The 21,947-nt window shown below is 37.2% G+C and overlaps 1 protein-coding gene across 1 annotated transcript in view; it reads right to left on the reverse strand.

Annotated features, from left to right (window-relative positions):
• Positions 1 to 3,715: 3,715 nt before the first annotated feature.
• GDPD4 (glycerophosphodiester phosphodiesterase domain containing 4) overlaps positions 3,716 to 21,947 on the reverse strand; it is a gene marked incomplete at its 5' end in the record, with an annotated part of 109,053 nt that continues 90,821 nt past the window's right edge. Inside the window, 4 exons of the mRNA XM_079103567.1 lie at positions 3,716 to 4,985; positions 12,312 to 12,474; positions 13,090 to 13,167; positions 14,632 to 14,779. Coding sequence (XP_078959693.1) covers positions 4,540 to 4,985; positions 12,312 to 12,474; positions 13,090 to 13,167; positions 14,632 to 14,779 — 835 coding nt within the window. The 3' untranslated portion in view covers positions 3,716 to 4,539. The remainder of the gene's footprint in view (positions 4,986 to 12,311; positions 12,475 to 13,089; positions 13,168 to 14,631; positions 14,780 to 21,947) is intronic.

Below are 21,947 nucleotides of genomic sequence, written 5' to 3' on the forward strand. Positions count from 1 at the left end.
GGAATGGATTCAAAACTAGCCTTTCTCAGTTCTGTTTCTTCTTGAGCTATGTACTGAAAACAAGAGCAAGGGCTGGGGTTTTTTAACCCCTTCCTCTTTTTGTGTTGCTCTCCAAGCTGCCAGGTAGAGTGGCTTAAGCCTGAAGCTGGTTCAAATGTCTCAGCTTCCCTTCTCACCTGTATGAGGTTGGAGGGATGGAAAGTACTCTTGGTTGGTTTTGCCTGCGCAGACCAGATTGATGCACTCCTGGGATGGGGCTGCTGCTGAGTTCTATGAGGGGCGTTCTGTGGGCGGGGCTTAGGTCTAATTGGGCCTCAGAGGCTTTGTTGGGTGTGTCTGCTATGGAGAGATTAGCTACTGTCCATCTGCTGGGAGTCTGGATCTCAGGAGCCTCCCAAGAATTCTACTTGTGGAGCAAGGGAGAGATTTCTTCGCCACTCTGCTGCCTATGAACACTGCCTTCCCAGGTTCGGTTCCTGAGTGTATTCACACCCGCCTGTTCAGATGCCAGTCGCTGCTCATGTAAGCTGCCAGAATCAAAGGAGAAGTGAGTTGGGTTCCCCTTTGCTTTTCTGTCTTGAATCCCTCTGAGTAAAATTTTCTCTGTGCCTGTTTCACTCCCATTCTGCTAGGTCTGTCCTGGGTGCACAGTGTGGTTGTTTGCTGTAGTCTCCCAGCTTTGCAACAGTACCTGCAGCATGGCTGCCTCGGGCTGGCTCCTGCCTCAGCTCTCCAGGGGCACTTCATAAACACACCATTTTTCAAACACTAGTGCACAGTGCAGCCTGTGGATCAGCTAAGCTCAGGCTGCTTTTCTGGTCGCAGATTTCTCAGTATTAAGTTTGTCTGTTGTGTTTCCCTGTGTTCTCCCTCCCTCTATGCTGAACCAGCTCCACTACTGTGCTGCCGCCATGTCCAAACCAGCGTGGCTTCAATCTAGTCTTTCTGATACTGGTCTTGAAAATCAGGATCGGGTCCTTGCTCCCCCAGTGTTGACGATTAAACACCTGAGAAAAGCCGAGGCAAGAGTAGAAAGTACATCTTATTTGAGGGCTAGAACAGAGAGAGACGCCTCTGGAGAGGAGGGGATCCCGAGCTGGCACCCATGGGAGTGGGGGTGTCTTGCATTTTTAGAGTTGTCGGGTTTCCTTTCCTTTCCTCCACCTCCTCTTCCTATCCTGCCTCCATGACCCAGAGGGGGAAGAGAGCGGCCAGGGCCTCACTGCTTGTGTTGGACAGTGCAAGCCTCCCTCCCCTGGAGGCCTTCCCAGCTGGCACATGAGGAATCCAACTCCCGTTTCCTTTTTCTTTGATAATCAGCTACCTGTCCTTTGCCCCAATCTCATTTCTTCTTTTAATGTACCCAAATTTCTGAGTCTCTAAGACACTCTGTTGAATACTGAGTTTTAGTGAGATCCCTCTTTTACCCACCTTGCTGAGCAGAACTCCTGCCGCTTGAATCCCAAGTCACAGAGCAACTAGGAATGCAGCCTTCCTCTAATCTGCCATCTTGAGTCAATCCTTCAACTTGTAAGAGCATTGATCCCATTCGTGAAGGTAGAGTGTTCATGACAATCGCTTCCCCCAAAGCCCCACCTCTTAATATGATCACCTTGCGTATTAGGTTCCAACATATGTATTTTGGAGGGATCCATACAAACTATAAACACATCACGATCTGATGTATTTAGGAGGCAATACATAAGCAGTATTTAGGAGGAAAGTTGTATCAGTAAATGACTACATTTTGAAAAGAAAGTCTCAAATCAATGACTTCAGCTACTATCTTAAGGAGTTAGAAAAAGAAGAGCAATTGAACCCAAAATAAGTAGAAGAAATAATGATGAGAGTGGGCTATGAAGAGATATTTGTACATCCAATTTTATAGCAGCATTAATAATAGTAGTCAAAAGGCAGAAGCAACCCAAGTAGCCATCTGTGGGTAAATGGATAAACTAAACGTGGTATAAACATGCAATGGAATATTATTCAGCCTTAAAGAGGAAGGAAATTCTAACACCACGTTACAACATGGATGAAACTTGAGGACATTATGCCACTGAAGTAAGCAAGTCAGAAAACGACAAATACTATGCAATTTTACTCACTTGAAGCAGAGTAGTCAGTCATAGAGCAGAAAGTAGAATGGTGGTTGCTAGGGGCTTGGGGGAAAGGGAATGACAAAATTTATTTTAAGGTGTTTAATCTTCAAAAATTAAGAGGTATCTAACTTGATTTTTTTTTTTTTTGTATACCTACACATGTGAAACAGTCACCACAATCAAGTGAATTAGCATATCCAACATGCCACAGTTACTTTTTTTTTTTTAATGGTGAGAACCTTTAAGGTCTACCCTTTCAGCAAATTTCAAGTAAACAATATAGCTATAGCCCACTGCTGTACACAGGATCTTTCAAAACTTGTTCATCTTCATAACTGAAACTTTGTTACCCAGTATCTCCCCTTTTATCCTCCCCAGCCATGGCAATCACCATTCTTCTCTCTGCTTCTGAGTCTATTTTAGATTACACATATAAGTGAGTTCATGCAGTGTCTTTCTCTGTTGAGCTTACTTCACTTAGTATAATATTCCTCCATGTTTACCCATGTTGTCACAAATGGCAGGATTTATCTTCTTTAAGGGTTAATAATATTCCACTGGATAAATATACCATACTTTATCCATTCACCCATTGACGGACATTTAGGTTATTTCCTTATCTTGGCTATAGTGAATAATGCTGCAATACATATAGAAGTAGAAGTATCTGACAGACTGAATTAACTGCCTTTCCAAATATACCCAGTACTGGATCATATGGTAGTTCTATTTTTAAGTGGCTAAGGAACCTCTATATTGTTTTCTATGATGATTGTGCTAATTTTTATTTTTAAAACAATGTACAGGGTTCTCTTTTTCTGTTTGATTATAGCCATTCTAGCAAATGCAAGGTAATATTTCACTGTGGTTTTGTATTTCCCTAATCATTAGTGATATTGAGCAATTTTTCATATACCTGTTGATCATCTATATGTCTTCTTTGGAGAAATATCTATTTAGGCAACCATTTTTTAATCAGGTTGTTTGCTATTGAGTTGTTTGAGTTCCTTATATATTTTGAATATTAACCTCTTGTCAGAGGTATGGTTTGCAAATGTTTTCTCCCAACCCATAGGTTATCTTTTCATTCTGTTGACTGGTTCCTTCTTTGTTGCAAAAGCCTTTTTAGCTTGAGGTAGTCCTGCTTTTCTGTTTGCTTTTTGTTGTCAATGTTCTTGAAGTCATACCCAGACCAATGTCAACAAACTCCCCGCCCTGGTTTTCTTCTAGTCATTTTGTGGTTTCCGTCTTTTTTCAATTCAGTTTGTTTTACAATTTGAAAAGTTGGGCTGTGGGCTCTAGTGATAAGTGCACAATGTGGATGTACTTGATACCCCTGAGCTGTATTTAAAAATGGTTACAGTAATAAACTTTGTTATGTATATTTTAATTACATTTTTAAAAAAGGACAAGTAAAAAGAGTGTTTAAGATTGGTGTTAAAGTTTTGTTTTATGTTGTCTACTGTTTGTTTATACTGTTCATCTTTTCCAAATCCTACTCCATCTTTAAAATCTAGTTCTAATTCTCCTTAGATTAATTCCAAAATAATGTCTCTTTTATTTTCTGGATCCCAAGAAATATACTGCCTAAATGAATTTATTTGGCAATTAATCATGTTCTGCCTTTTAGAATTAAATATATGAATTTATTTATATTTATTTTGACTCCTGCAACATACTGAATCTTATTTGAGGGAAATGGCAATATCCTATTCTTAATGTCAAGCGAGAAGACAGGCTCTAGAGCTTATGCCTGGGTTTGATTAATGATGTATTTTAAATATTCCATTTTTATCTCATTGCACTTCCTCTTTCACTTGGTAGATCCTAGGTCTGCCTTTCTGGGGCTCCTCCAGATGACAGGGATCCAGGCACGTGTTGTGGTTCTGGATTTCTTTCAAGGCCAATGGCTATTGGGTGGGCACGGGACTATGCCCCTGGGGAATCAGTGAGCCGCATGGTATTGGAAGCATCCAATATCACACTGGATCATAAAATGCATGTGTGGGTTAAGTTTCTTGCCCCTGACTCATGCCCAGACCACTGTCATTCCCTGACTTAGGATGGCATCACCACTGCGCCCATTCCCTAGTCTTCGTCAGCCTAGGTGATCACAGAGGGGGCCAAAGAATACACCGTTTCACTTCTTCCTGAGAGGATGCCTTTATTACATGCTGACATTCACTCCTTTAGAAGAGTACTACGGAAATGTTAAAATGAGACAACCTGCAATACCTAGAAAGCAACTAGCTCCAATTCCAAGACCACATGTCACAGTTTCTCCCTTGCCTATCCCCTCGAGATGCATTCTTTATAGAAAGGCTGGTCCAGAATGGTTATGTAGAAAGCCTGGATGACCCTTCTGTATGACTTCTTGACCACTCATCATCACCAGCCTGAGGCACACAGAGGAAGAGGAAGAAGGGGACAGGTATGGCTAATATTTCTTTGACTGAATTTTAAAGGGGGGCATGGTAGAACGTAGTGTCACAGAGGATTCTTGGGAGTATTCTGATGTGGTGCTCTCTGGAGATTGTATTTCAGAAAGGTCCTCTATGAAGGGCATTGTTGGCTCCTCTGTCTTCAAGGAGGTAACTGTAGTTTGGAAGGTGGCCTCACTGGCATCTCTCCAGGTGGATGCTCGGGTATATCCAGAGATCTCCATGGGCACCAGTGATTTAACATCACTTTTCGCAGGTGTCAGTGGTGTGATCATGTTGTTGTGAGCTTTTACAAAATGGAAAGTGCCTGGTTGTTTCTTTATGTTCTTGGTTAAAGCTGGTTGGAGGGCCATGGGAACCCAAGGAGTTTGCATGACTCTGGCAGGAGACTTTATAGGTAAGTGTGAAACTTCTCCACCCTCATTACTTGTGCTCTGACTATCTGTGGGATAGAAAAGACACAAATACAGATTCCTCAGATGTCACTTATCCAATCTCTGCCAGTCATGCATGAAATCCAAATCATCTCTCAAATGTTAGCTCCTTGCTTACCCTCTCAACTTCTTTCTTCCAAGCTCTCCCCAATCTCTCAGACTTTGTATAAACTTTATTATGATCCTAGAATTCATCCTGGGGCTGGAGCTGGTGCTGAAGAGTCTAGTGAGGCTCTCCTTCACCATGGAGGCCCTCAGAAGGCAAGGACTAACATTTGCTTAAAGTTCATGCATTTCACAGTCACTGGTTATAAATCAGTTTAAATAGAAAAAGGAACACATCCTCATTTAGAATGGGGGCTTTTTAAGGGCATAGACTCTTGTTTGCCACTACATACAAAGTAATCAGAAGTGTCTGTCACACAATAAATGCTAAACAAATAATTTTTGTTTGATAGAAAAAAACAGATGGTAGAGACTTTAAGTAATGTAATTAAGAAATTGAGACTAATCCTCTTATTAAAGAGAAATTAAAAACTAGATGATATAAAAAACAAGAAAACTTCTTAAAACTAACAGAAGAGTTTAGACCATGGTGAGAAGGAACTATGGGGCCAAAGTCAAGAAAATGAGAACCTGAAGAAGTAAGCCTAGAAGTCATAAGTTATTTTAGCCCTCAGTATGTCTGATTCTGGAAGAAACAAGCACACTGAGCTGCTGCTGCTGCTTTTTTTTTTTTTGGTAGCTACATAGGAGGAGGGGGATTTTTTTATTGGACTTGAACTGAATTTGTAGGTCAATTCCATGATAGCTTATATCTTTATGACATCAGCTTTTCTAATTTATGAACATGATATATTGCTCCAATTATTTAGGTCTTCTTTGTTTCCAATAACTAATCATACAGCACCCTTTTTGAGGACTTTAAAAAACTTTTTATTGGTGAATTAGTGGAATTCATTATTATATATTGTGCACACAATTAAAACAAGTTTGGTTAATTTTTTTACCCTAGCACCTCAGTTCCACTTTCCTCCTTCCACTTCCTGGTCCCCTTCCTTTATTCTACTGATCTCTCTTCTATTTTCATGAGACCCCCACCCACTCCCCCCTGTTTCTCTCTGATCTCCACATAATGAGAGAAAACAAATGACCCTTGCCTTTCTGAGTTTGGCTTTTTTTTTTTTTTTTGCGGTGCTGGGGATCAAATCAGGGCTTTGGCTTGCAAGGCAAGCACTCTGCCGACTGAGCTCTCTCTCCAGCCCTTGGCTTGTTTTTGCCTCACATAACAATCTTAAGTTCCATCCATTTTCCTGCAGATGACATGATTTCATTCTTCTTTATGGCCGAACAAAACCCCATTGTGTATATACACCACATTTTCTTTATCTATTTGTCTGTTGTTGGGCACCCAGTCTAGTTCCAGTTCCATAATTGGTTACTGTGAATTGTGCTACTATAAACATGGGCATGCATCTATTGCCACAGTGTGCCGACTTTAATTCCTTAGGATAAATACCAAAGAGTGGTATGGCTGGGTCATACGATGGTTCCATCCTAGTCTTTCGAGGAATCTCCACACTGATTTGCACAGTGGTTGTACTAATTTATAATCCCACCAACAGTGTAAAGTGTTCCTATTTCCCCACATCCTACCAGTATTTATCATTTTTTGTATTCTTGATGACTGCCACAGTGAGATGAAATCTCAGTGTAGTTTTGTGTGAAGACTTATTTGATTGAAGTCTATTTAGTCTGATATTAGTATAACTACTCCGCTTGCCTCTTTGCTTACTATTTGTGTGGAATATCTTCATTCATTTTTCCATTTTCAATTCATTTGTGTCTTTGAATCTGAAACTGAGTTTCTTGGTTCATGTTTTGTCAAATTCATTCTGCTAATCTCATCTTACGGCAGTTTACATTTAAATTAATAACGATGAAGGAGGGCCTTCTGTCATTGTGCTACTTTTTCCCACATATCTTATAGTCTTGCTTTGTTTTGTTTTTTGGTCCCTTCCTGCATCTCTTTGCCTTTTGATAGTTTTATTCTAATGTGTGTTGGTGCTGAGTTTGAGTTCATCCTACTTGGAGATCCTTTAGCTTCTTGGATTATTTATATTCATATCTTTCATCAAAGGATAATAAAATTTAAAATTTCTGGAGACTGATAGTAGTTTGAAAATGAAGACACAAAATTAGTAAGGGATATGACTATAGATGCTTCAATTATCTATAATAATGAAGTCCTCAGAGAGGAGACATTATACACTTTTTGCCAACAAATATGCAAATTTAGATCAGTAGATCTCAAACCATTATTTAGGAACCTCTAGAGGTCTCTGAGACCCTTTTTTTGGGGGGGGGGTCTCTAAAACCAGAATTACCTTCAGAATAAGACTAATATATTATTTTCTGTTTTCTTTCTCATTGTCTCAGAGTTTTCCAAAGGTCATATGACAAGTCATATTGCAAGAGACTGAATTTAGAAGCAGAATGAGAATTCTTATCCTTTATTAATCCAGACATTAAAGAGATTTGGAAAATTTTAAAATAATTCCACACTTCCATCATATTTTTGTTTTATGGTTATTTTTCTGAAAATGATATGTTATACAGAATAGGTTTTTTAAAAACTATTTTTAAATAAGTGAGTAGATGTTTTAAAATTTATAATATAGTAAATAATATTAGATTCTAGACATGCTAAGAAGCAGGAATATATGATCCATATCCAGAATATCAGTTAATATAAGTAGAGCCAGAAATAATAGAGATGATGAGACCAGTGAACAAGAATATTAAAACAATTATTTTAACTATGTTTAGATATTTAAGAAAACATGAACATAATGAGGGAGAGAAAGGAGAAATATAAAAAGGACAAAGTAGAAGTTCTAGAGATGAAAAATACAATATTTGAAATGAAAAATTTCCTGTTTGAATTAAATCAGGTAAGATTACAGAAGAAAATATCAGTGAAGTATGATATACAGTGTGGGAGACAGAATGCTTTGTTAGCATTCCAAGTTATAACTTCCAGCATACACCCCTTCCTTTGAGTGGGGTAAGATATATGACTATGATGGGATATGATAAGCTTGTCATATGACAAAATGATGAGATAATTGCTCCCATGATTACATTACATTATAAAATTCCATCAGAGCAGACTGGAAGATGTTCTCTTGTTGACTCTGAAAGAAGTAAGCTGCCAAGGGCCATGTGTCCAGGACCTGAGGGTGGCCTCTAGAAGATCAGAGCAAACTCTACAAAAAACCATTAAGAAAACAAGGGATGATGTCAATACTAACTGTAAGAAACGAAATTGTGGTAATGATTAGTATGCTTGGAAGGGGACCCTAAACCTCAGGTGAGATTGCAGCCCTAACTGTTACTCTGGTTCAGCCTGGTAAGACTCTAAGCAGAGAACTTTTATAACCTACAACTGTGAGACAATAAATTTATGTTTTTTTAAGGTTTGAGGGTTTATACAGCAATAAAACCCTAATATACACAATAGAATTTACCCATAATGAAGCAAAGAAATTATAAGCTAAAAATAACAGAATTTAAGTATTATCCCATATTGCTTATGGAATAATATCAGACTCTCTAACATCCATCTCAAGAACAAGAGAGGAAGGAAAAGGGCAGACATTTTTGGAAGAAATTAAAAGACTGAAAATTTGTCCAACCTGATGAAAATTACTCTGACAGACGTAAGCACTTCAGCAACCCCTGAGCAAGATAAAATGTGTGTATGCAGCACACACACCCCAAAAGTAAATCATAATCAAATTACCAAAAATCAGTAACAGAAGGAACAATCTTAAAAAGCAACCAGAGGGGAAAAAAGACATCAAAGAGGAACAAAGATTAGAAAATGCAAGACTTCCTAATAAATGATATGAATCGGAGAGAGACAGTAATTCATTATGCTGCCAGCTGTGGCATCAGCAAGTATGTTACTGCCCATCTTGGAAATGACTGGTTTAAGATGTGACACTCTGTGTTTTTGTTTGAGGCTCCATCATCCTCAACCTGAATGGATCTAGGCTCTGGTGTTTGCTGAGGTCCTGGCTTCTTCCAATCTTCCTTATTCTTTCTCTGATTTTAAACTTGATCCAGCACCTTCTGTGTGTTTCTTGGAGATACCCATATAGTTTTTTAATACATTTTATTTCTGCTTTAAATCGGGCGACTTTTAAAAAAGGGAACATTCTAATTCATTTTCTTCTTACATTCTTATCACCATTTCAACATGGTGGGGAGTAGGGTCAAGTTAACTTAGTACTTCTAAGGCATTTATAGCTACCTCCTTCATCCAAATTTATAGTTTTTGAAATTTTCCTTCAAAACCTGCTTTCTGCAGCATTTCTATGCTTAAATCATTTATTGGATGGATTACTGTTATAGACTGAAATATTCTTTTGCCTTCACCAAATGTATGTTGAAACCCTAACACTTAATGTGATCATATTTGGAAATAGGTTTATTAAGGAGATAATTAAAGTTAAATGAGGTCATAAGAATGTGTCCCTAATCTAGTAGCATTGATGTCTTTAAGAGGAGGAAAAGATCTCTCTTTTTCCAAACACTGCACACAGGCAAGGCCTAAAAGGATGCCTGGGAAGGTTGCTATCTGTAAGCTAGAAGAAAGCTCTCACAGAAACAAAATTTGCTAGCTCCTTGGATCTTGGACTTCTAGCCTCCAAAACTGTGAGAACACAAATTTCTGTTGTTCACACCACCTAGTCCGTGTTGTTTTATTTTGTTTTGTTGGTACTGGGATTGAACCCAGAGGTGCTCTGCCACTGAGTTGCATTGCCAGTCCTTTGATTTTTTTATTTTGAGTCAGGGTCTAGCTAAGTTGCTGAGGCTGGCCTTAATCGCGATCCTCCTGACCCTGAGATTATAGGTGTATACCACTGTTGGGATTTTCTTTCTTTTTTTTTTTTTTCCTTTTTAATGGCAGCCCTAGTTTACTATTACAACTATTTATAATGATAAAATAGCTGGGATACAGTCCTCAGACTTCTCAACATAGCCAGCAGAATGGTCTTAAAATCCATGGAACAGGTAACTGAGATCTCCCTGCTACTTAGAAATTTAGATGACCTTGTCTTACACTTTGAGTTTTTTTTTTTTTGTTTGTTTGTTTGTCTATCTGTTTGTTCGTTTTGGAGGGGAGGGTAATCAGGGATTGAACTCGGGGGCACTCAGACCTATTTTGTATTTTATTTAGAGACAGGGTCTCACTGAGTTGTTTAGTGCCTCACTTTTGCTGAGGCTGGCTTTGAACTTGCTTCCGGCCTCAGCCTCCTGAGCTACTAGGATTACAGTTATGTGCCACCACGCCCTGCCAAACTTTGAGTTTTATAAAGCACATAACAAAAAGACTATTGACCTCCATTTAATTTATTTAAGTTTCTAAACTAATTTTTTCATGGCCTTGTGGATCCATTCCTACAACCCTAAGTGATACATCATCAGTTCAATCCTCTACTAGCTACATGGAATCTTAGTATTTTCACTATTGTCCCCAAGAAATGAAATTAACTCATGATTTTGTGACTGCACCATTACTTAAAGCTCTAGGGACAATGGAAGGAAACAATAAACCTACTACAGTCTTTTGCTTAATTGGTTTTCCCTCTGACATTGCACTAGCTTCCAAAACTAGTACTTCACTGTGTGATTATCCTCACAACCCTCTGAGAAATGAGTTCGAACTTCCCTTCCTTTTGCTGGGCCTATCTCACTTCCTCAGTCACGGAGTTATTCTACTGAATAAAAAATTTTCCAGCCCTTTACACAGAAATGACCTTACCACTCCCATGTTGGAAACTCATTTGTCACCTCCCGATCGCCTATATGCAGAGACTAGATTCTAGCCTATTTCAGGACCTCTACAGTTTTCTTTCTCCATTTATCAACAAACATTACCCACAACTTAAACTCCATTAAGCATCTTCATCCCTACTGGGCATAGTGGGTACTCTGCAGCCTGGACCTAGGTGCCTGACTTTAATGTGTCAACTGATAAGTTGCTTGCTTCCTCATTGCTCATTGTGGGCCAACCTGCCTCTCTCTCAGGCCGCCCTCCACAGTTTACATTTATCTTCAACTTCTCTTGGAGCACCTGGCATAAAGTTGGTACTCAATAATTGTGTGATGCAAGAATATATGAAGAAGAAAACAAACACTTATGCTTGAAGTCTGCCAAGGGATCTCATTACTTAGGGGATAAAGCCCAAACTCTGAAGCTTGATATAAAGGATCCTCCAGAATCTCTAGCAGTCTATGTAGCCATCTACTGTTAGATAACTAACTCCTGAAGACAACAAACTCTGAAGATGCTCAAGTCTTTATATAAAATAGATATATAACACATACATATCCTCCTATGTATCTCTAGATTACTTTTAATACCTAATATGATGTAAGTGCTATGTAAATTGTTGTTACATTGTATTGTTTAGGAAAGGCAGTCATGTGTTACATAACAATGTTAAGGTTAATCATGGACTGCACATATGATAATGGTCCCATAAGGTCATAATGGAGCTGAAAAACTCCTGTCTTCTAGTGAAATTCCAGCCATCATGACATCAGAGTACAATACATTACACATCTGTGTTGATACTGTTGTAAATAAACCTGTGTTGCTAGTTTTACAGTTATACCCAGTACATAATACTTGATGCCGATTGTACATTATTTATTATTATTTAGAGTACATTCCTTCTGCTTATAAAAAAAGTTTACTGTAAAACAGTGTGTCTTATTTTGCTAGCAGCCTCATACATTTCATGTTTACCAAATCTCTCAATTGCATCATTTTCTCCTGTGCCTGATTTAATACTATGTTGCTGTGTTCATAATGGCCCTAGGAACACTAAGCTATACCATAGACATACACATGCCCCTACACTACATGGTGTACATATACATGATATATACATAAATACAGACTCCACGTAGGTTTGTGGAAGTACCTCTATCATCTTCATACAACAATAAAATCACCTAACAAAGCATTTCTCAGAATGTATCCCCATTATTAAGTGACACAGGACTAATGACAAGAAAAAGGTCTACATGATCAGTATAGACACAACTGAAATTTTTTCCCCAAATATTTTCCACTGGAGTTGGGTAGAAACCCATGGATAAAGGGGGAACTGACTATACTCCCAGACTTCTTCCAGGACCTCCTAATTTCCCAGACACCCTCAGCTCTTGTCAGAAACATGAAAAGCAGATCCAGTCTCTCTGAAGCAAAGTAAGTGACGAAGAGAAAGGAGTTTGGGTGAGGCCTCTGACTTTACCTGTGCTAGTGCTGACGCTTTCCCGCAGGTTTTCTTTTTTAAATTCTCTCCACCTGGAAGGAAGCAAACCAGCCATAAACTCACAGGTCTCTTTGAAAAAAGGCAAAAATTCAAGGCAGTGGTCAGAAAAGAAATATTTGGTCAGATTCTCATATGAGCAGGCTTATGCTTCCCTCGCTTTAATGGTTAAGTCACAAATTAAGTAATGCTGGGGTCTAAAGAACTATGGTATCCTCTAACTAACAATCTTCTTCCAGGATGTTTCTTTTCTTTTCTAACCTTAAAATTTGCAATCCCATCACATTTGTCCTGCAAGTATTAAATGTTATTTTCTTAGATAAAAAGATTATGACCCAGAAAGGGACAGTGATTTTCCCAAAATCACCCAGCAACTAAAGAGCAATCCAGTTCCAAAACCTAGCCTTCCTGGTCTGTGACCCTGCTCTTTGAACAGTACACTGCTCTGTCATTTCTGGCAGGTAGGAAGGTGGAGGCACTCATCCTGGATAACCTTCAACCCCTGTCCTCTCCAGCTGCTCCACATTGAATCTATGGCAACAGACTTGATTAAGTGTTAGTGAGTGTCCTTGCCCTGATACTGTCTTGTGTTGGGAAGAGGAAGGGGAGGCAGCAGCAGAAAAATAAGAAGTTCAGATTATAAGGCCCATCTTGCCATGTATGATTATAGGAAGAGTATAACTTTTTCAATTTCTATAAAAACCCATTTTTTTAAGTTGAAGAAAATTCATTTAAAATTACAAATATGTACTTACCAATAAAAATAAAATATAGAAATAATGATAATTGCAGAAACAATATCTGTGAAAAGCCATGTAAACAGATAGTTTTTTGGTGTCTGCAAAACATAAAACAAACCACTGTTAAAGAACTTCAGAAAGTTGCTCAAGTTATTAGAGAACACAGGGGTCAGTGATTCCATATTTCCACTAGTGGGCTTCAGTGCAGTACTGACCCTATGAGACTGTATCCAAGTGAGGGTGGAGGTTTGGAGAAGGCAAAATCTCCTTTGCCTCCTTTTAGGTTTCTCTGCCTAAAATTTAAACTGTCAAAGAAGCAAAATCAAACTGTTTTCTACCTGGGCTTGGTGGTGTGATGCTACAGTCCCAGCTACTTGGGAGGCCAAGACAAGAGGATTGCTTGAGCCAGGAATTCAAGGCCAGCCTGGGCAACACAGTGAGACTCTATCTCAAAAAACAAACAAACAATAACAACAACAAAACACACTACCAGGCATGGTGGGAAATACCTGAAATCCTATCTACTTAGAAGGCTGAGGCAGAAGGACTGAAGTTTGAGACCAGCCTGGGAAACTGAGTGAGATTCTGTGTCAGTCAATTAAAAATAAAAACAAGCCTGGGGTTGTAGCTCAGTGGTAGAGCACTTGCCTAGCATGTGTGAGGCATTGGATTCAATCCTCAGCACCACATAAAAATAAATAAAATAAGGGTATTGTGTCCATCTACAACTAAAAATAAAAACAAACAAAAGACTATTTTATGTTTATGCTATTGTGTCTCACTCAGTCAACCTACTCCTATACAGATAAAAAACACAGGCTACTGGGTATGGTGGCACATTCCTGTAATCCCAGCAACTCAAGAAGCTGAGGCAAAAGGATTGCAAGTTTGAGGCTAGCCTGGGCAACTTAGCAAGGACTTGTCTCAAAATAAAATAATAAAAGATGGGGGACTGGGGATGTAGCTCAGTGGAAGAGAGCTTGAATAGCATGTACAAGACCTGGATTCAATCCCCTGTACCACAAACACACACAAACACACACACACACACACACACACACACACACACCCCTTCTGTTATGGTAAGCTGGTTAGTCAAGGCTCCAAGGCAGGCAACTGAATACTGGCTCACTTCTTCAAAAGAATTTTGCTTAGAAACAGTTTTCATTTTTGAGTCAAGTACACTTGGTTTTCTTCCCATACCCCATTGCCACTGTTGCCATACCTCTAGAAAGGCAGGAGCACAAAAACAAAACTCTACGGTCAGACCTAATTATGAATCTTACATCATGAGATCCTGCACAGAGACATCTTGGAGTTCATGGGGATAATAATAATAGTGGCCAATTCAGAGGGTTAAGTTACAAAGCACATTGTAAAGATTAAATAAATAAAATCATAGAAGGATCTAGGTGAAAGAATGGAGAATGCCATATCTCCAGTATTTACAGAAGTCTTTGTTTATAAGTAACTCTCCAGAGGACTGCACAGTGGGCAACACAAAGTAGAGGTTATAGACTGCTATTGTACTAGGCTTAGAACAATCTGGACAAGCAGCTCACCATGAAGAACTGAGGATGAGTAAGCTGACTCAGGCGTGGAATGTTGTCTGTGGTCACTGAGTTAATCCTGGAACACCAGGCCAGTGAGTATAGCCAAGGCTCATTGACGATGTATAAGTTGATGTTGATGTTAGCTGCTTTATAATCTCTGGAACAAAAACAGAACCCACAGAGGATTAAGATCCAGTTTGACTCTCAACATCTTAAAGAGAGGAGCAGCTACCGTGTTTGTGAAAGGATGTTGCCTAAATCCCCAGCAGCAGTTCATCCAGAGACAATAATCACCTTGGCAGAGAAGGGTCATGCAGTGAGATAAAGGATTAAATCTAGTAGCTCTATTCCTATAGCAACGGTGGTATACTGGTAAACTACATTTCTTAAGGGAAATTAACAAAGAAACAAAAGAAAAATAAAAAGGTGGGCAGGGGAGACAAAGAAAAAGGAAAGTCCTATTTGTAGCATTTGCAAATTTTCATGTGTAAATATTCCTACTACAATTTCAAGCTATGACTGAGGAAATCAATTCCCAGTCTCTGACTCTTTTTAATAGTTGTCTTCTACAAGCTGGTATGAGGTATCTCTGGCACATAATTATGTAACACCTGCACTTATCTCTATCATTCACCACCCCTACTTTAATGTATCCCAGTGCTTACTACCCCTAATGATCTGCTCACTTACCAGTCTTCTTTACTTGACCATCAGCAAGTTAAAGAATAATGTCTTATTCATGTCTGTATATCCAGACCTAGCATAATACCTGGCTCCATAAATATTAGTTGGGGGCATAAAATAAATATCAATCTGGTAAATGTTATAAATTTCATATATAAAGGATTTTTATAAGAATTGGGTGAGGGGAAGAAAACCCAATTTTTCTCAAGGCATTTTACTAAATGTCAGTAGATAACTGTACACTGCCTATAGAGACAGGAAAAAAGTAAGTAAGTGAAAGAGCACTTAGTAATTCTAGCCAGGTTGTCATTTCAGGGATTCAATTCTGCTCAGAAAACATACCATGTAGGTACCCTCAAAAAAATTTTTTTAAAACACTGATATGGTACATCACATTGGAAAGTGTTCAGTGCAAGCCTGTGTTTGAGTCCCAGCTCTAACATATACTAGCATCAAGCTCTTAACCTCAGTATATAAACTTTAAATAAAATAATACCTATACTGCCAGGAGTGCTAGTAATTAATATGTACAAACCACCTCTAAGACAATTCTACAGACCACCTTAAGATAAATTTTAGAAAGAGGAGGACTGGGGTTGTAGCTCAGTGGTGGAGCTCTTGCCTAGTGTGTATGAGACACTGGGTTCAATTCTCAGCACTGCATATAAATAAATAAATAAAGGTCCATCAACAACTAGAGAGAGAGAGAGCATGCACGAGCTGGGAAGGAAGAAATTAGGCAATAGTAGCAAAAAGTTACTTCTTGTACTTTTTGAAGTCCAAATTCGAAAGCCAATCATATTTCTATATATTAATGTGGAATATGTAGACACATTAAATTATACTGTAGACATAATATAATTAATAACCACTTTAAAGAAAACTAAATACTTAGGTATAAATGTAAGAAAACAAGTATAAGTTCTTATGCCAAAATTATAAAATACTGCTGGAAGTAATAAAGAAAATTAAGAAAATTCTCATTTAAGAAAATTGAGAGATGTATTTATGGATTGAAAACTCAATGCAGTAAAGCTGTTAACTGTCCCCAAACTGATCTGTAAGTTTAATGTAAGTTCTATGAAAGTTCCAAGAAGTTTTTTTGTATAATTAAGCCAGCTGATTCTAAAACTTTTATGGAAAGTCATGGTCCTAGAATAATTAAAACAATTCTAAAAAAGAATGAAGTGAGAAGGAATGAAGTGAGAAAGATCAAACTTTATTTGATCTTAAGGCTTACCGTATAACTTATGGTTATCAAGACAGGTATATAAATCAGTGGACCAGAACAGAAAACTCAGCAACAGACTTATACAGCTATGACCAAATACTTTTGACAAAGGTGTAAAAGCAATTCAATGAAAGCATAGTCTTTCAACAAATGATACTGAAGGACTGGATGACCATAGGTCAGGAAAAAAATATTAAAATCTCAACCTAAACCTCACAGTATATATAAAAATGAACTAAAAATGCATAATAGATTTGAATGCATAAGTAAAAATATGAAACTTTCAGAAAAAACAGGAAAAAATCTTTGAAATCTAGGGCTAAGCAAAGAGTTCTTAGAGCTGAACTGAAACCATGACACATAAAAATGAAAGTTGCTAAGTTGGACTCCATCAAAGTTATAAAAACACAAAACAAAACTTTTACTTTGTGGAAGACCTTGTTAGGAAGATGCTACAGATAAGATTGGGAGAAAATATTTGCAAACCATATCCAAAAAAGAACTAGAATCTAGAATATATGAAGAACTCTCAAAATTCAATAATAAAGAAAAACACATTTCAATGAAAAGAATACACCACTAGCAAATTAGGACTTAAGATATTCAACATCATTATCAATAAAAGAATAAAAATTTAGACCACAATGATGTCACTCTATATTGATCAGAATTAAAATAAAAAACAGTAACACCACCAAAAATTGGCAAGGATGCAGAAACTCTGGATCATCATATGTTGCTGGCAAAAATGTAAAATGGTATATCACCTCTGAAAAAGTCTGGCAGTTTCTTATTAAACTAGTCATGCAATTACCATACCCTAACAACTGCATTCATGGACATTTACCTCAGTGAAATAAAAACTTGCATTAACATAAAATTCTGTATGTCAATATTCATAATAGTTTTATTTGCAATAGCTTATAAATGGAAACAACTGCCCTTAATGATTATATAAACCTGGGTATATCTATACCATTGCATACTACCCAGAAACAAGAAGGAACTAATTATTGATAAGTCAGATGACTTGAACAAATCTCAAGGGAATTGTGTTAAATGGAAAAAAAAAAAAAAAAAAAAGCTAATCCCAAAAGTTGCATGCTGTATCAGTTGACTTGCTCTTGAAATAATATTACAGAAATTTTGCCTTGGATTAGGGTTTGAGGCAGGGAGGAAAGAAATGGAAGGAAAACAGACCATGGTTATAAGGGGGCAACCCAAGGGATCTATAGGGTAATAGTCTGTATCTTAGCAGTGGTGATGGATCCATAAACCTGCCCATCTGATAAAATTGTAGAGAACTGTGTACCTGTGTGTGCACATATGTGCTCATGTACGCATGCACACACACACACTCCATGTACATCATGGCCCAGTGATTTCTGACAAGGATGCCAAGAACACATGATGGGAAAGGACAGTTTCTTCAATAAATGCTGTTGGGCATAAATAGAACTAAGAACAAAAATCATATAATCATCTCAATAGATGCTGAAAAGCCTTAGACAAAATTCACACCCATTCATGATGAAGACAATGAAGAAACTAGGGATAGAACTTACCTCAACATCATAAAGGTTTTATATGACAAACCCAAAGCCAACATCATACTTTCTGAGAAAAACTGAAAGAATTTTCTATAAAATCAGGAAATAGATAAGGATGTTCATTTTCACCACCTCTATTTAATATAGTACTTGAAATTTTAGCCAGAGCAATTAGGCAAGAAAGGGAAATAAAAGGGACACAAATAGGAAAGAAACAAATCAAATGATCACTGTCTGCAGATAATATGATCCTATACTCATGAGATCCAAAAACCTCCACCAGAAGACAGCTACTGCTAATAAGTAAATTGAGCAAAGTAGCAGGATACAAAATCATGATACAAAAATCAACTACTTTCCTATATTCCAATAATGTCTTTTCTAAAAAGAAGTAAAGAAAACATCTCCATCCACAATAGTCTCAAAAACTAATACCTAATGAAAGTTATTGAACACTGAAGAAAAAAAATTAAAGAAGGTACTATAAGAGAAAAAGATCTCCCATATTCATAGATAGGTAGAATTAATATTGTTAAGATCATCATATATCCAAAAGCAGTCTACAGATTCAATGCAACACTACCAAAATACCAATGACATTCTTCACAGAACTAGAAAACACTGTCCTAAAATTCATATGGAAGACTAAAAGAAGCAGAATATTCAAAGCAATTATAAGGGGAAAAAAAGCAATGCAAGAGGCATCACATTACTCAGTTTTAAATTATACTACAGAGGTATAGTAGCAAAAACTGCATGGTACTGATGTTAAAAACAGACACACAGTCCAATGGAATAGAAAACATAGAGATAAAGGGACACAGATACAGTTATCTGATCCTTGATAAAGGTGCAAAAAATACACTGGAGGGGCTGGGGTTGTGGTGCAGTGGTAGAGCACTTGCCTAGCATGTGTGAGGCACTGGTGGGTTCAATTTCTCAGCACCACATATAAATAAATTAAATAAAGGTCCATTGACAACTAAAAAATTTTTTAAAAATATATTAAAGACAGCCTTTTTAACAAATGATGCTGGGGAAGCTGGATATCCATATGTAGAAGAATGAAACTAGATTACTAAGTGTCATCCTGCATAAAAGTCAACTCAACTCAAAATGGATCAAAGACCTAGGAGTCAGACCAGACTCTGCAACTGTTAGAAGAAAACAGGGTCAACACTACAACATACAGGTGCAGGCAATGACTTCCTCAACAGGATTTCTAAAGCTAGCAAAGAGTACCAAGAATTAATAAATGGAATGGCATCAAATTAAAAAGCTGCACAGCAAAGGAAATATGAGTATGAAGGTAGAAGGCAGAATGGGAGAAAAATCTTTGCTAATATTCTGACAGAGAATCAATATCCTGAATACATAAAGAACTCAAAAACAACAACAACAAAAAACTACCCAATCAATAAACTGGCCAGTGAACTAATCAGACAATTCTCAAAGAAAAAACACAAATGGCCAGAAAATATATGAAAAGATGTTCAACATCTTTAGCGATCAGGGAAATGCAAATCAAAACTACACTGAGATTTTATCTCACTCTAGTTAGAATGTCAGTCTTCAAGAATACAAATGGGCTGGGGTTGCGGCTCACTGGTAGAGCACTTGCCTAGCATGTGTGAGGCACTAGGTTCGATTCTCAGTATCACATATAAATAAATGAATAAAATAAAGGCTGCTCAACATCTTAAAAAATTTTTTTAAAAAGAATACAAATAATAAAAAATTCTGGAGTGAGGATGTGAAGGAAAAAGGAACACTACTATTGGTAAGATTATAAATTAATATGATCACTATAGAAATCAGTATGAAGGTTCCTCAAAAGACTAGAAATGAAAACACCATATGACCCAGTTATACTTCTCCTTGGTATTAATCCAAAAGACTTAAAGTCAACCTACTATATATAGTGATACATGCATGCCCATGTTTATAATAGTGTAATTCACAATAGTCAAATTATGGAACCAACCTGAGTATCCTCTAATACATGAATGGATAAAGAAAATGTGACATATTTATATATACATATATACGTATGCACATACACATACACAATGGAGTTTTATTCAATCATAAATAAGAGTAAAATTATGTTCTTTGCAGGAAAATGGATGGAACTTGAAAGCATTAGCAAAATAAGCCATACTCAGAAAGACAGGGTTCTCATGTTTTCTCTCATATGTGGAAGTTGGAGAGAAAAAAGGAAAAAAAGAAGGAAAAAAAAAAGTGTGTGGGAAGGATCTCATGAAAATACAAGGGAGATTAGAAGAGTATAGGAGAGACCAGGGGAGGAGGAGTATAAGGGGAGGTATGGGAGGATAAAATTGATCAAATTATATTATGTGCTTGAATGAATATTTGACAACAAATTCCACTATTATGTATAATTATAATGCACCTAAAAATGGTACTGAGAAAACTGCATATCCACATGCAGAAGAATGAATTAGATCCTTATCTCACATCATATACAAAAACAACTCAAAATGAATTAAAGATTTAATATAAGATCTGAAAGAGTAAAAATTACTTGAAGAAAACAGGGGAAGAGCTCCAGGACATTAGTCTGGGCAATAATTTCTTAGATCTGACCCCAAAAGCATAGGTAACAATAACAACAAAAACCAGACAAATAGAATTACACCAACTAAAAACTTCTGCACAGAGCAAGGAGAAAACCCATCAAGTGTCAGAAAATGTATGTAAACATAAAGGGTTCAATATCAAAAATACATAAGGAACTCAAAAACCACTTGATTTTTTAAAAAATGAGTTAAATACTTAACATTACTAATCCTCAAGAAAAGCAAATTAAAATCACAATAAGTTACTACCTTTCTCCTGTTAGAAGAGTTAGTATAAAAAAGATGAAAGTTAACAAGTGTTGGCAAGGATATAAATAAAAGTGAACTCATATAGTGTTGGTAGGAACATAATGAATACAGGAAAACAGGATGGTGGATCCTTAAAAAACTAAAATTGGAATTGTCATTTGATCTATCAATCCCATTTCTGGGTATGTGTCTGAAGGAAATTACATCAATATGGCAAAGAGCTATCTGTACTCCCATGCTCACAGCAGCATTATTCACAACAGTCAAGATATGAAATCAATCCAAGTGTCTATCAATGGATGAATGGACTAAGATATCTAAAAAATGGAATATTGTTTTGCTTCAAAAAAGAAGGAAAATGTCATTTGCAATAATGTGAATGAATGGGACTGGGGATATAACTCAGTTGGTAGAGTGCTTGCTTCACATGTATGTACAAAGCCCTGGGTTCAATCCCCAGCACCACAAAAATAATAATAATAATGTGCATAAACCTGGCAAACATTATACTACATAAAATAAGCTAGGCATAGAAAGACAAATATTATATGATCTTAAGATATGGAATCTTAAAAATATTCTGGTCATAAGCATTACAAATATTTAATCTATAACTGCTTACTTTCTTAAAATTCTTCATTCCCTTCATTTATTCCCTTCATATATCTGTTTATAACAGATTCCTGCTCATGAACTGATCATGAATGACTCTGTATTATACCTGGAAGGAAAAAGCCTATTCCCCTTACTATATATAGTATATGCCTTCCTTAAGGAGATGGATGATGTCTTGCTTATGTTGACCTTCATATAAAACTATCATGGTGTACTACTGTATATATTACTACTCAGTAAATATTTACTAAACTAAACTGCTTGACTTAAGAACTCAGGAAGTGATCCCCTGTTAAATTGGATGCCAGTCAAAACTATGCCCATATAACCATGGCCATGGAACAACATTAAAGGCATAGGGGTGAAAGAATTTGAACTCTGGAGTCTGTCCACCCT

This window comes from Sciurus vulgaris (assembly GCF_902686455.1).
Source record: "Sciurus vulgaris genome assembly, chromosome: 11".
Lineage (NCBI taxonomy): Eukaryota > Metazoa > Chordata > Mammalia > Rodentia > Sciuridae > Sciurus > Sciurus vulgaris.